At 44.2% G+C, this 12,631-nt stretch overlaps 1 protein-coding gene across 2 annotated transcripts in view; it reads right to left on the bottom strand.

The window, feature by feature from the left end:
• RAPGEF3 (Rap guanine nucleotide exchange factor 3) overlaps positions 1 to 12,631 on the bottom strand; it is a 116,739-nt gene that overhangs the window by 56,507 nt on the left and 47,601 nt on the right. For both annotated transcript variants that reach the window (XM_075337162.1, XM_075337163.1), the window contains exons 2-3: positions 5,780 to 5,833; positions 120 to 226 (exon numbers count right to left, since the gene is read on the bottom strand). In XM_075337162.1, the coding sequence (XP_075193277.1) occupies positions 120 to 226; positions 5,780 to 5,833 (161 nt within the window). The remainder of the gene's footprint in view (positions 1 to 119; positions 227 to 5,779; positions 5,834 to 12,631) is intronic.

Genomic DNA, 12,631 nt, shown 5'->3' with positions numbered 1-12,631 from the left:
ATACAGCACAGCGAAATATGTTGGCTTTAAATAAGCCATAAGAAACAAATAGGAAACAAAAACAAATGATACAATAGTAAAGGAAAAATGTCTGTAATTTCAGGGTATAAAGACTGTACCTGTGATTCCGAAAATGGTGTTTTCTATCACGCATCAATGATGGTGACATGGCAAAAACGTAGGTACGCAGGACTTTTGCGGCTCTCCAAACTTTGTGTGACACCACCTAGAGGAACAAAAGGGTATAACGTCATCAAGACATGCCAGGCCACATTACAAAGACCGAAGATATAATCTACAGGATTGATTAATGGTATCGCTATGCAGTAAATACATACTCAGAGTTCTGTTGAAAGCACACAAGGTATTTACAACATAATGACGGAGACTGATACTAATAAAGATGATACTTACCTGGCATTTTCCAGAAATGCTATAAAATCGCCGCATTTCTACCACTAATTGTTGGAAAATCTCATCAAAAAAGGATTGCGAATGTATCATGGAAATACAACCATAAAAGGGTCTCCCCACAAACAGAATTCATTTTATAATTCATTTCAATCAATAGATCTTGGAATAATAATAATTTCCACAATTGGATGTGTTTAATAAAAATGTTCTTGTGGTGAGATAATCTTATATATGTGTCCCTGCTGTGTACTGTGTAATGGCCGTGTCTGACCGCACAGGGACATGGTTTGATCATACCACAGCTACTGGGCACGGGAGGACACAAAAATAGTATATAGATAGCATAGCACGGGATCACAGCTGATTCTTTTTGTGAGGTGAAACTTTTTCCTTCCTGTTTTTAAAAAAATGTCTCAAAAAAAATTATTTACAATCCTGTGTAATGTCTATATATTCTTTTTTTGTGTCCACCCCTGCCCAGGAGCTGTGGTATGATCAGAACATGTCCCTGTACGGTCAGACACGGCCATTACACAGTACATACATAGCAGAGGCACATATAAGATTATCTCAGCACAGGAACATTTTTTTTTTTTTAATACATTCACACATTTCTCATACTCTTTCTCCAGCAGATGGCGATGTTCATTTGCTGAGCTCTGTTATACACTAAAGGGGGCTTTACACGATAGAGATATCAGTACCGATATCGCGCCTCCATCGTTTGTGCGACACAGGCATATCGCTGCCCATCGCGCACAAAATCGCGCACCCCCGTCATACAGCTTACCTGCTCTGCGGCGTCGCTCTGGCCGGCGATCCGCCTCCTTTCTAAGGGGGCGGGTTGTGCGGCGTCACAGCGACGTGACACGGCAGGCGGCCAATAGAAGCGGAGGGGCGGAGATGAGCGGAACGGAACATCCCGCCCACCTCCCTCCTTCCGCATAGCCGGTGGAGGCAGGTAAGGAGATGTTCCTCGCTCCTGCGGTGTCACACACAGTGATATGTCCTGCCGCAGGAACGACGAACAACATCGCTAATGAGAGGTAAACGATTTTTTGTTTTAGGACGACCTCTCCGCGGCAAACGATTTTGGCCGCTTTTGCGATCATTTTAGATCGCACATAAGTGTCACTCGCTGAGATATCGTTAATGACGCCAGATGTGCGTCACTAACAACGTGACCCTGACGATAAAACATTAACGATATCGTAGTGTGTTAAGCCCCCCTAACTCCATCTTCTTAGGCCTCTTGCACATGAGGGTATAAATAGGATGAGTGAAATGCAATAAAAAAAATCACATTCCGGGACAGTTCCAATCTGCAAGTTTTTTCTCAGACCGATCCAGAGTGAGGAAAAAATCGCAGCATGCTGTGGTTACCGGCGATTCTTGCATCACTCGCACTCATACAAGTCTGTGGGTGCTTGTGAAACATCGGACTGCACTGATGACATCCAAGTGCAGTGCCATATATGCTGGGACAGAGAAGATGGAGAAATGAATCTCTCCCTTTTTTCCGCATTTGTGGTCCAATCACAGCATCAGAACACAGTGAATAACTCTCGGATCACGCTCGCGGCAGAGACTGGGCTGAGTGTCATTGGCATGTAGCATCCGATTCTCTCACATCAGATGCCATACGCTCATCTGCAGGTGCCCTTAAGGGGGCTTTATACGCTGCGACATCGCTAATGCGGAGTCGTTGGGTCACGGAATTTGTGACGCACATCCGGCCGCATTAGCGATGCCGTTGCTTGTGACACCGATAAGCGATTTTGCATCGTTGCAAAAATGTGCAAAATCGCTAATCGGCGACATGGGGGTCCATTCTTAAAAATCGTTACTGCAGCAGTAACGAAGTTGTTCCTCATTCCTGAGGCAGCACACATCGCTGCGTGTGACACCGCAGGAACGAGGAAGCTCCCCTTACCTGCCTCCCGGCTGCTATGCGGAAGGAAGGAGGTGGGCGGGATGTTACGTCCCGCTCATCTCCGCCCCTCCGTTACTATTGGGCGGCGGTTCAGTGACGCTTCAGTGACGTCGCTGTGACGCCGCACGGACCGCCCCCTTAGAAAGGAGGTGGTTCACCGGTGACAGCGACGTCGCCGGACAGGTAAGTATGTGTGACGGCTCTGGGCGATGTTGTGCGGCACGGGCAGTGATGTGCCCGCGTCGCGCAACAGATGGGGGCGGGTACCCACACTAGCGATATCGGGACCGATATCGCAGTGTGTAAAGTAGCCTTTAGGCTATGTTCACATGTCCACTGATCATCCGTTAGGATGGATTCAGCAGGAAACCGTTGACAAAAAAGTTTTGCAGACAGAACTTTTTTGTCCGTTTTTAAATAACTGATGTCACCTAGATCCGTTACTATTAAAATTGGAGTCTATGGAAAATGGATCCGTTAATGGATTGCTATTTATCTTCTATTTGATACTGATCCAGTAACCAAAAAATAGATCCTTTACAAATGCAATAAAAATGGATGGCTAAACAGCAATCCATTAATGGATCCGTATTCCATAGACTCCAAGGTTAAAAAAAACGGATCTGACGTTGGTTATTTAACAATGGACATAAAGTTGCGTCTGCACAACTTTTTGCCAATGGATTGCTGCTGGATCCGTGCTAACGCACCATAGCCATAAACTGCTAATGTGCTAAATTCCACATGACATCTTCGGAGGTCGTATGGAGTTGATGGGTCAAAGCTGTTTTAGAGGCTTAATGGGGAACTTCCTAATATTAGACAAGTGGTTTAAATTTTATTGCTGATAGTTATATACTGTATCTCTACACAGTATGAGACGCCTTGTGTTTAAAACAGGTGTGGCTTCTAGCCTTGGGGGATAACATGCCTGAACAGCCTAAGTATACTTTCCTTCACATGCTATCCAACTCCCACCATGTAGGATCTTTGCTTCTCTCATCCTGTTACAGGATGCCTGTGCAATAAAGAGAACTAACTGCAGCACATATGAGCACGTAACTCGTACAGTAGTTGTGATTCTAGGAATACAGACACATGTTTTTAGAATGCTTCTTGTAAATTTTTGCTTTAAAACCTTTCACTATGTGTTTTTCCCTACATTTGCTGGTCCCATCGAGGCATCTGTCTGAACCCTCCTCCCCCAAAACATGTTTCGGACGCATGCGCCGATGTGGCCATTGACTATAATAGAGCACACGCTGACTCCATCTGCTCCATCTTGCACCATTTTTGCACATATACGTTTTCTGCAGGCGGACACTCTAACGTAGTTGACAACGTTCGGATGTCCGCCTGCAGAAAACGTATATGTGCAAAAACGGTGCAAGACAGAGCACTCGCTGACTCCATCTGCTCCATTATAGTCAATGGCCACGTCAGCGCATGCGTCCGAAACACGTTTTAGGGAGTGGAGGAGGGTGGTCCGGCCAAATGCCCCGACGGGACCAGCAAACGTAGGGAAAAAGGCTATGTGAAAATAGCCTAACAGTTATGGACCTGATACACTAGAACCTACAGGTGTTTTATGTGCCTGTGTACAGATACACCAAAGTTAAACCCTACAAGACTTCTATATACAGTATCTTAAAAATTAGATGGCAAATATTTAAAGGGAATCTGTCAGCAGGCTTTTGCTGCGTAAGCTGAAGCCAGTATGCTGAAAGGGTTAACATAGACAATTCAGGACTGCCTGTCTTGTCAGAGTCCGATCTGTTGTTTATTTGCTATATTTGATAAAAGGGAACCTGTCAGGAGCAATATGCAACCAGAACCTATAAGTCAGACACTGTGGACCTACATGTGTGAACAGCAGCCCACACAAGTCTATTTTGTGTGTAATTTTAATACTAAGCAATCACCCCCTCCATGGATTGGCAGTTTGTGAGTGGTTACTCCATCAGTTTTGCACATGTTGCCTCCATCTTCATTAAAGGGTTTTGCTTCAATCTGTCAGTGCATTAGATTCTGTGCCCTGGGCAGGTAAACACTGTTGCCCTTTTGTGCCGCCCCCATGGGAGCAGCCGAGCTGCTCGGATCCGGGTTCGCTTGTGGCTCGAGGGTCTCGGGACCAGGGGTGGTGCGGCAACTCAAATGAAAGAGGGTATTTACAGGGGAGTTGATGTATAGTTTGTGACGCAACCCATGGTGTATGGTAATTTTGGAGTACCGCCGCTGCCGTTGGGAGTACCCGGGGTGATAAAGTGGGGCAGCAAGTTGTCGTAACCCTCCATGGGTAGGGAGGATGCCCTGGGACTTGGTGTGGGGTGCCGTGGGATCCAGGGGTCATTCTCGTACTCACTCAGTTCATAAGCAGACGCTGACAACCGGGTAAACCAATTCTCTAAGTACCGCTGCCGCTGAGGGGAGCTCGTCCGGGTCCCGTCCCCTACATTGTTGCCAGGTGATCCATGACCTGCCTCCTGGCACTAAGTTTAACTTCAACGTGGTGGCCCAGTAGTATGGAACTTGACAGGCCCCGCTCCCCACTGTGGCTAAGTGTAGGATCTTGCTCTCAGGGTTTACGCTTGGGATTTTCTGGACTGTTTTGGATTGGAATATCCTATCCCCCTTGTTGTTCTAATGCCCCGATTCTGGAGCGGGTGGGAACAGATCATAAAGGCTCCGTTCTCCTTAGGTGAATTGTTGGGTTGCCTGAAGCTACTCCCCGACCTAGGGTCCGTGTACCCCATCGTGCCTTCGGTCCCCGACCAGTGACAGTACTGGACTGCCGGCTGTCCTCCTCGACAGGTCAAGGCACCTTGCCACAATCATCTGCGACCGTGGGTACGACTCCTCTAGGCCCAGACCACCGTCTGCAACCTAGATAGCTTCCCCAGGAGCCACCGCTCCCGACTTCCTCTCTTTCACCCTCCCTGACTACTCTCTCACTCTCTACTCGCTACACTCCTCACCTCCCCTCCCTGACCCCCAGGTGGGTGACTCTATTCCACTCAAGCCGTCCACTGGTGTGCCTGATGGGTGTGGTGCCGGGTGTATCTAGGATTTGATTTGCTGTTGGAGGCAACACTGTTAAGATAGGGACCCAGAAGCAAGAGGAAGGTGGAATACCGCACGGAAGGGCAGCTTGTGCAGTACCCTGTGACGACCTGATAATCCAGGAGCGTCACACTTTCTTGTTGTGAATTTTTCTGAATTTTTCGGGGAAAATTTGATTCCTCTTTTTGTGGTTTACACTACTAGATTAGAATCAATAGGCATCAAAAATAGGCTGATTTGCTTTTAACTACGGTACTTTTTTTCATTGGAATTTGTTGATTAATCAGTCGGTACTGTAGGCCTATCCAATTCTCACAGAATACAATTATTGAGACAGAGGAAGCTTTTGTGCAGAAAAGTACTTAGCGTTACCTGCTTCACAGTTTGGCTGTACTCCTCTTGAGATTCAATGTCAGGAAGTGGGGTCTGAAGAAAAAAAAGAAAATAATCTCCTTTATATTAAAGAAAAAGCAAATAAAAGACTACTGTATCTAAAAAGGGCAAAGAGACCTCTCGTGTAACAGCTTCATCTCCTCGGGGACGTTCTTCCGAGTAAAATTGATTGTTAACTAGTGTTAACTTGTGTGACATATACAGGCACAAATATCTCCTTATATTACCAGAAAACATGACGCAGTCTGGATAAAGTAAAAAGTAAAGTAAAAAAAAAAAGAGTTATTGTAAAACCAAAAATGTACATCCCAAGTCTCATCAGCGTCCAATACACTCTGCTATTCTGTGAGTGTCATGATTCACGTATGAGGCTAAGTTCACATTTCCGCTAAAATGTATCAGTCACAATCCACTGCTCTTTTAAACAACGGAATCCGTTTAGCGGATTCCGTTGCTCCCATAGACTTGTATGAGCAGCGGATTGTGACTGATGATGTTGCGTTGCACCCTCCGCCCGACTGATCAGTCGTGGAACGACTGACCGCCGGGCCGGAGGAACGCAGCATGTAACGTTTTTTGAGCAGCGCGATCCGTCAGATTTCGCTGCGCATGCTCTCTGGCTCCCAGCACACGTTACCAGCTTTGGTTGGTTACCCGATATTTACCCTGGTTACGGTGCAAGGAGCCAGCGCTAAGCGGTGTAGGCCCGTAACCAAGGTAAATATCGGGTAACCAAGGTAAACATCGGGTGCTTTGCTACCCGATATTTAGTCTAATTACGTGTGCAGGGAGGCTGACACACTTCCACGCTCGGCCCCGCCCTCTCCCGCACTCCGCACATGTGTGTACACACACACACACACACACATACACTCACCTGTCCCCAGCCATGCAGACCGCAGCACTGCCACTGACATCCTCAGCGCCTGGCCCCGCCCCCCGCTCGGCTCCGCCCCCTCCCGCATTCAGCATGTGTATACACACACTCACACACTCACACACTCACTCACCTGTCCTGCAGTCCCTGCGGCACTGACGTCCTCAGTGCCACGGCCCCGCTCGGCTCCTCCCCCCCGAACTCCGCCCCCCGCACACAACGGAATCCGACAAAGAATTCTGTTCTTTGTCATCCGTTGTACAGCGTTGAACAGCGCATCAGTCACATGCGTCAAGTGACGCATGTGACTGATACAAAACAACGGAAATGTGAACTTAGCCTAACTCTGCTTGTGCAGAGCCATTGTATGTGTTTGTTTTCCTGCTGTCTGCATTAGGTCCGGTGCGGGGAGCCTCGTTCCAGGGCTCACGCTGCCATGCTGCTGTCCTCAGTAAGCCGCCAGTGATAGTTCCTGTTCTGCGGCGTACGCTTCTGGTTCCTGTGAGTCTGTATTGATCCTGCCCACTACCTAGTACTCCTTTCCCTGACCTCCGTCCTTCCCAACTTGTCTTACCTACCTGTCTATCTAACCCGCTCTCTGCTTTGTTATACCGTTTCCGCTCCCTCCTCTACACTTGTCCTCTCGGTTTCCGACCCTGGCTTGCTATCTGACTATGGCTCTGCTCCCCTCCGCCTCCTGACGATACCTCCTTGCTTTACAACCCTCGGCTCTCACTTGACTCCGACTCCGCTTACCCCTTTGTACCTATGTGACTTCCCAGCACTGACCTTTGGCTTGATCGACCATTCTATTGTATCCTTCCGCGGATGCTAGTGACCTTTTGTGGGCTTAAGCCTAACTACACTTAAAAGCACTACATTCTGCCTGAGTACCAGCTCCCCCTGGTGGTAGCATCACAGCGAGCTTGTTCACACATATTTCTATGTATGACTTTTATGTTAGGGAAATGCGATATTTTGTTCAGTTTATTTTTCTCGTTTTTTAAACTATTTGGGTATGTTCACATGTGGTAATTTTTACAGTGCTTTTTTTTTTTGCTACATTTCTTTTGGCAACCAAAATGGAACGTTTCACAATACCAGAAAAGTGAAATAGATTTCAAAAATGCATTTTTTCCTTATTTTTTTTTTTTTTTTAAATATGCAACATGTCAATTCTTTTAACAGTTTTGCAGCATTTTCATCCATCTTAGTAAACAAGAAAATAACGTATGTAAAAATGCGTAAGAAATATGTGTATTTTACACAGGTTATTCCTGCAAACACTAGGCTTTTTGCTGCAAAAAAAGACTGCAGAAACATACTCATAGCCCCCCTTCTAGTGTCCATATAAAAACACCTATGTATGCAAAGGTCGTTTTGACCCTCTGTTTTCATTACTATCACTTATCCCTGTGTACTTTTTAGAAACGTGTGTCATCCGTGTGTCATCCGTGTGTCATCCGTGTGTCATCCATGTTTTTCTGGTATGGATCTAGAAAATGACATTTCAAAACTTCTCCTATACTTTCAATGTTAAACACGTACAGCACACAGACAGCACACACATGACATGCGGATACCATCCATGTGCTGTACGTCTTTTTCCCAGACCTATAGACTTGTATTGGCCCTTATCATCTGTGCTGCCGGGAAAAACAGACACGTGAGAAGCACCATAGACTATAATTGGTTTGTGTGGCAATGGTGAAAAAAAGTCACACGTATGGATGCCACGTACCAGAAAACACAGACACGTGAAAGGGGCCTAAATATATCTGGCTACAGACAACACAACAGCACAGGAGTTGGATGTATATTATGTGTATCCTGGTTACACAGCGCAATTGTGACTTGAAAATATAAAAAAAAATGGAGAGGTGATGCTGGAGGACAGGGCATCATTGATTGTCAGATTTTAAGAGGTTCTAGAAAGCCATACATTGATTTTTGAAGGTAAAAGATTTTTAGAGTAAAATGTTTCACCTGTTTTAAAGAAAACCGCAACATCGTCCAATCTATAAAGGATTCTACTAGCTCCAACTGACCATTTGTTTTAGACATATTTCATTACTTCTAAAACCCTTCCCTGTGGGGTGTGCTATCATGCTAATGAATACGCAGCGTCACAGGATGATGTCGCTCATCTCTCCGGCGAAAACGCTGGATTTCGGCTCAGTGCACATGACCCCGGAGTTTGGATCATGCACACTACTTCAGTTTGAAGCCAGGACGCGTACACCCGGCTTCATAGTGCGCATGACCCAAACTCCGGGGTCATGTGCACTGAGCCGAAATCCAGCACCGAGGGGTGATGGCAGCGGAGAGGTGAATGAGATCATCCTCTGATCATACGTATTCATTAGTATGTTAGCATGCCCACAGAAACATACTAACATGCTAATGGGGCTGACTAGCAAAGCAAGCAACGCCCTTGGGATTAGTCCCCTCGCTCATTAGCATAAGATAAAAAGATCTTTGGAAATACTTTTTCTAAAGATCTCTTTATTTATGGTAGTGTATACAGGGACGGTTAGGCAGGGATTAGCAACATGTGCCCAAAACTGCTCGGGATTCTAGGTGCATATTACATCTGACAGGTTCCCTTTAAAGAAGCACTCCCATCCTGAGTTGCCAACCATCCAAAAATTCCAGGATGGTCCGTAAAAATAGGGCACCTTTTTGCCCTGCCAGTAACACTAATTTAAGGCGTCTTGGTTTTTTTGAAGCTGAAGAAACTTATACAGATTATTTTGACCACTGGCAAACACAGACAAAGAGGGTCATTGTGCAAAAACAATATATGGGAACTTTGCAGCCCAAAAGCTCATCATAATGCACAATTTCTCATACTTTAGAGCTAGATGTGGCCCCTTTACCATTTTGGCACCTATGCAGCCGCACAGGTTGCACCAATGATAGGTAACAGTAATTATTAACATTTTACAGTTTACAGTGAATACAATTAATGCCTTCATATCAAAATTATGGGCTGTAAACACATATCAGTTACAATCATAAGGATTTATTATGGATTTCCAATGTTGTTTGTCCGTGATTTTCTATTCAGTGTTCCAGAAAAAGTTAAACATCAAATTGGCAATCCTGCTCCCATCTATATTTTTTTTAATTAAATGTGTGTATATATTATAAGAAGGCGACCAGCCAGGACCGGGTATTTCGTAGAGCGTACCAAGGCATCCATAGTCAATCCCTCACCCACAACTACCTCCCCAAACCACTCTACATACAGATGATATAACAGTTGTCTTCTAATAAAGTGTAGTGACTGGGCTCTTATACATAGGATATAAAATTCCTATAAACAAATTTTGTAGGACAAGCTGAATGGCAAAGCAAGTGCTAGTAATATCTCAAAAGTAATAGAAATGAAAAAATAAATTTTAACCATGCCAAAGGAGTTGAAAAGAAAAGTCTTCAGTGAGGAAAAGAAATGCTCAATTCTGACTTTACTAGCAGAGGGATACAATGAGCGTCATGTTGCCTCCATCCTTAAAATTTCTAAGACGGCAGTCCATTACAACAAGGTCAAACAGCAGACGTTGGGGACAACAAAGCTACAGACTGGCAGAGGGTGAAAGCGACTCTCCACTGACTGGGATATATTCGAATGTCAGTCAGCAACCGCTGAATGACATCAAGAGACCTAAAAAAGAAATGGCAAATGGCAGCTGGGGTGAAGTGCACGGCAAGAACAGTTCGTAACAGACTCCTAGATGCAGGGCTCAAGGCATGTAAAGCTAGAAAAAAGCCTTCTATCAATGAGAAGCAAAGGAGAGCCAGGCTGAAGTTTAGCAAAGACCATAAGGATTGGACCATAGAGGACTGGAGTAAGGTAATCTTCTCTGATGAGTCTAATTTTCAGCTTTGCCCAACACGTGGTCATCTAATGGTTAGATGGAGACCTGGAGAGGCGTACAAGCCACAATGTCTTGCACCCACTGTGAAATTTGGTGGAGGTTTGGTGATGATCTGGGTATGCTTCAGCAAGGCTGGAATTGGGCAGACTAAACTTTGTGAAGGACGTATGAATCAAGCCGCATACAAGGTTATCCTGGAAAAACAGTTGCTTCCTTCTGCTCAGGCAATGTTCCCCAACTCTGAGAACTGTGTTTTCCAGCAGGACAATGCACCATGCCAAACAGCTAGGTCAATCAATGTGTGGCTGAAGGACCACCACATCAAAACCCTGTTATGGCCAGCCCAATCTCCAGACTTGAACACCATTGAAAACCTCTGGAATGTAATGAAGAGGAATATGGATAGTTACAAGCCATCAAACAAAGAAGAACTGCTTACATTTTTGCGCCAGGAGTGGCATAAGGTCACCCAAAAGCAGTGTGAAAGACTGGTGGAAAGCATGCCAAGACGCATGAAAGCTGTGATTAAAAATCATGGTTATTCCACAAAATATTGATTTCTGAACTCTTTCTGGGTTAAAACATTAGCATTATTGTTTCTAAATGATCATGAACTTGTTTTCTTTACATTATTTGAGGTGTATGAAAGCAATGCATTCTTTTGTTATTTTGACCATTTCTCATTTTCAGAAAACAAATATAAAATGTATTGCTTGGAAATTCGGAGACATGTTGTCAGTACTTTATAGAATAAAAGAACAATTTACATTTTACTCAAAAATATACCTCTAAAGAGAAAAATCAGAATAACTGACAATATTGCAGTGGTCTCTTAATTTTTGTCAGAGCTGTGTATATACATACAAATATATAATATATATATATATATATATATACATATATATATATATATATATATATACAGTACAGACCAAAAGTTTGGACACACCTTCTCATCTCTGGAACAACTGTTAAGAGGAGACTTTGTGCAGCAGGCCTTCATGGTAAAATAGCTGCTAGGAAACAACTGCTAAGGACAGGCAACAAGCAGAAAAGACTTGTTTGGGCTAAACAACACAAGGAATGGACATTAGACCAGTGGAAATCTATGCTTTGGTCTGATGAGTCCAAATTTGAGATCTTTGGATCTAACCACTGTATCTTTGTAGAAAGGCTGAACAGATGGACTCGACATGGCTGGTTCCCACCGTGAAGCATGGAGGAGGAGGTGTGATTGTGTGGGAGTACTTTGCTGGTAACACTGTTGGGGTGTGATTGTGTGGGAGTACTTTGCTGGTAACACTGTTGGGGATTTATTCAAAATTGAAGGCACATTGTGCAAAACCATTGTCCTCTCATAATTGCACTCTTGCCCTAGGAATATTACTCTTTAGAAAGTGGCTACGTGCAATAATTGATATTTAATCACAGATCACAGAAAACACTGAAAAGAGAGGAAAAAACGGTTTAAGTGATAATAGTGCTCAAAAGTGCAAATAGTGCAATCAATGGCAGCAGTGGGATCTATGCTCACCGTCCACCCCACTGCCTACCAATGATACAGGTGTTGCCTTACAAATAACGGGGGGGGGGCCACTCACAAAGCACCACACAATACCCCTTAGGTAACACCAATGACTCAACGTTCTCCTTTTCCTGTTTTAGCAAATCCATATGTACAGTATATTAGCAGCAATTTTCTTGTGTGTGTGCGTGTGTGTGCGTGTGTATGTGTGTGTATGTGTGTGTGTATGTGTATATGTATATATATATATATATATATATATATATATATATATATATAAAATTATATATATATGTATATGAGAGGGAGAATATTTACAAAAAAGTCTACAAAATGCACATAACACAAAAATCTAATTAAAACAGCTTCCGAGTAGATAAATCAAGCCTGATTCATTACAGACCCTACTTTTGTGCTTTTTGCATTTCCTTTACAAGGTCAGTGATGATCCTTCCTCTTTTACCATCTGTCAGGCGAAGATTGCCTTTTACCTGAGTGTCTGTGTTTGCATGACAAATATCATGGAAGATATCACAAAGCTATTATAG

This window comes from Anomaloglossus baeobatrachus, chromosome 2 (genome assembly GCF_048569485.1).
Source record: "Anomaloglossus baeobatrachus isolate aAnoBae1 chromosome 2, aAnoBae1.hap1, whole genome shotgun sequence".
In the NCBI taxonomy this organism is placed as follows: domain Eukaryota; kingdom Metazoa; phylum Chordata; class Amphibia; order Anura; family Aromobatidae; genus Anomaloglossus; species Anomaloglossus baeobatrachus.
This window is presented reverse-complemented; position numbering and strand designations above follow the sequence as displayed.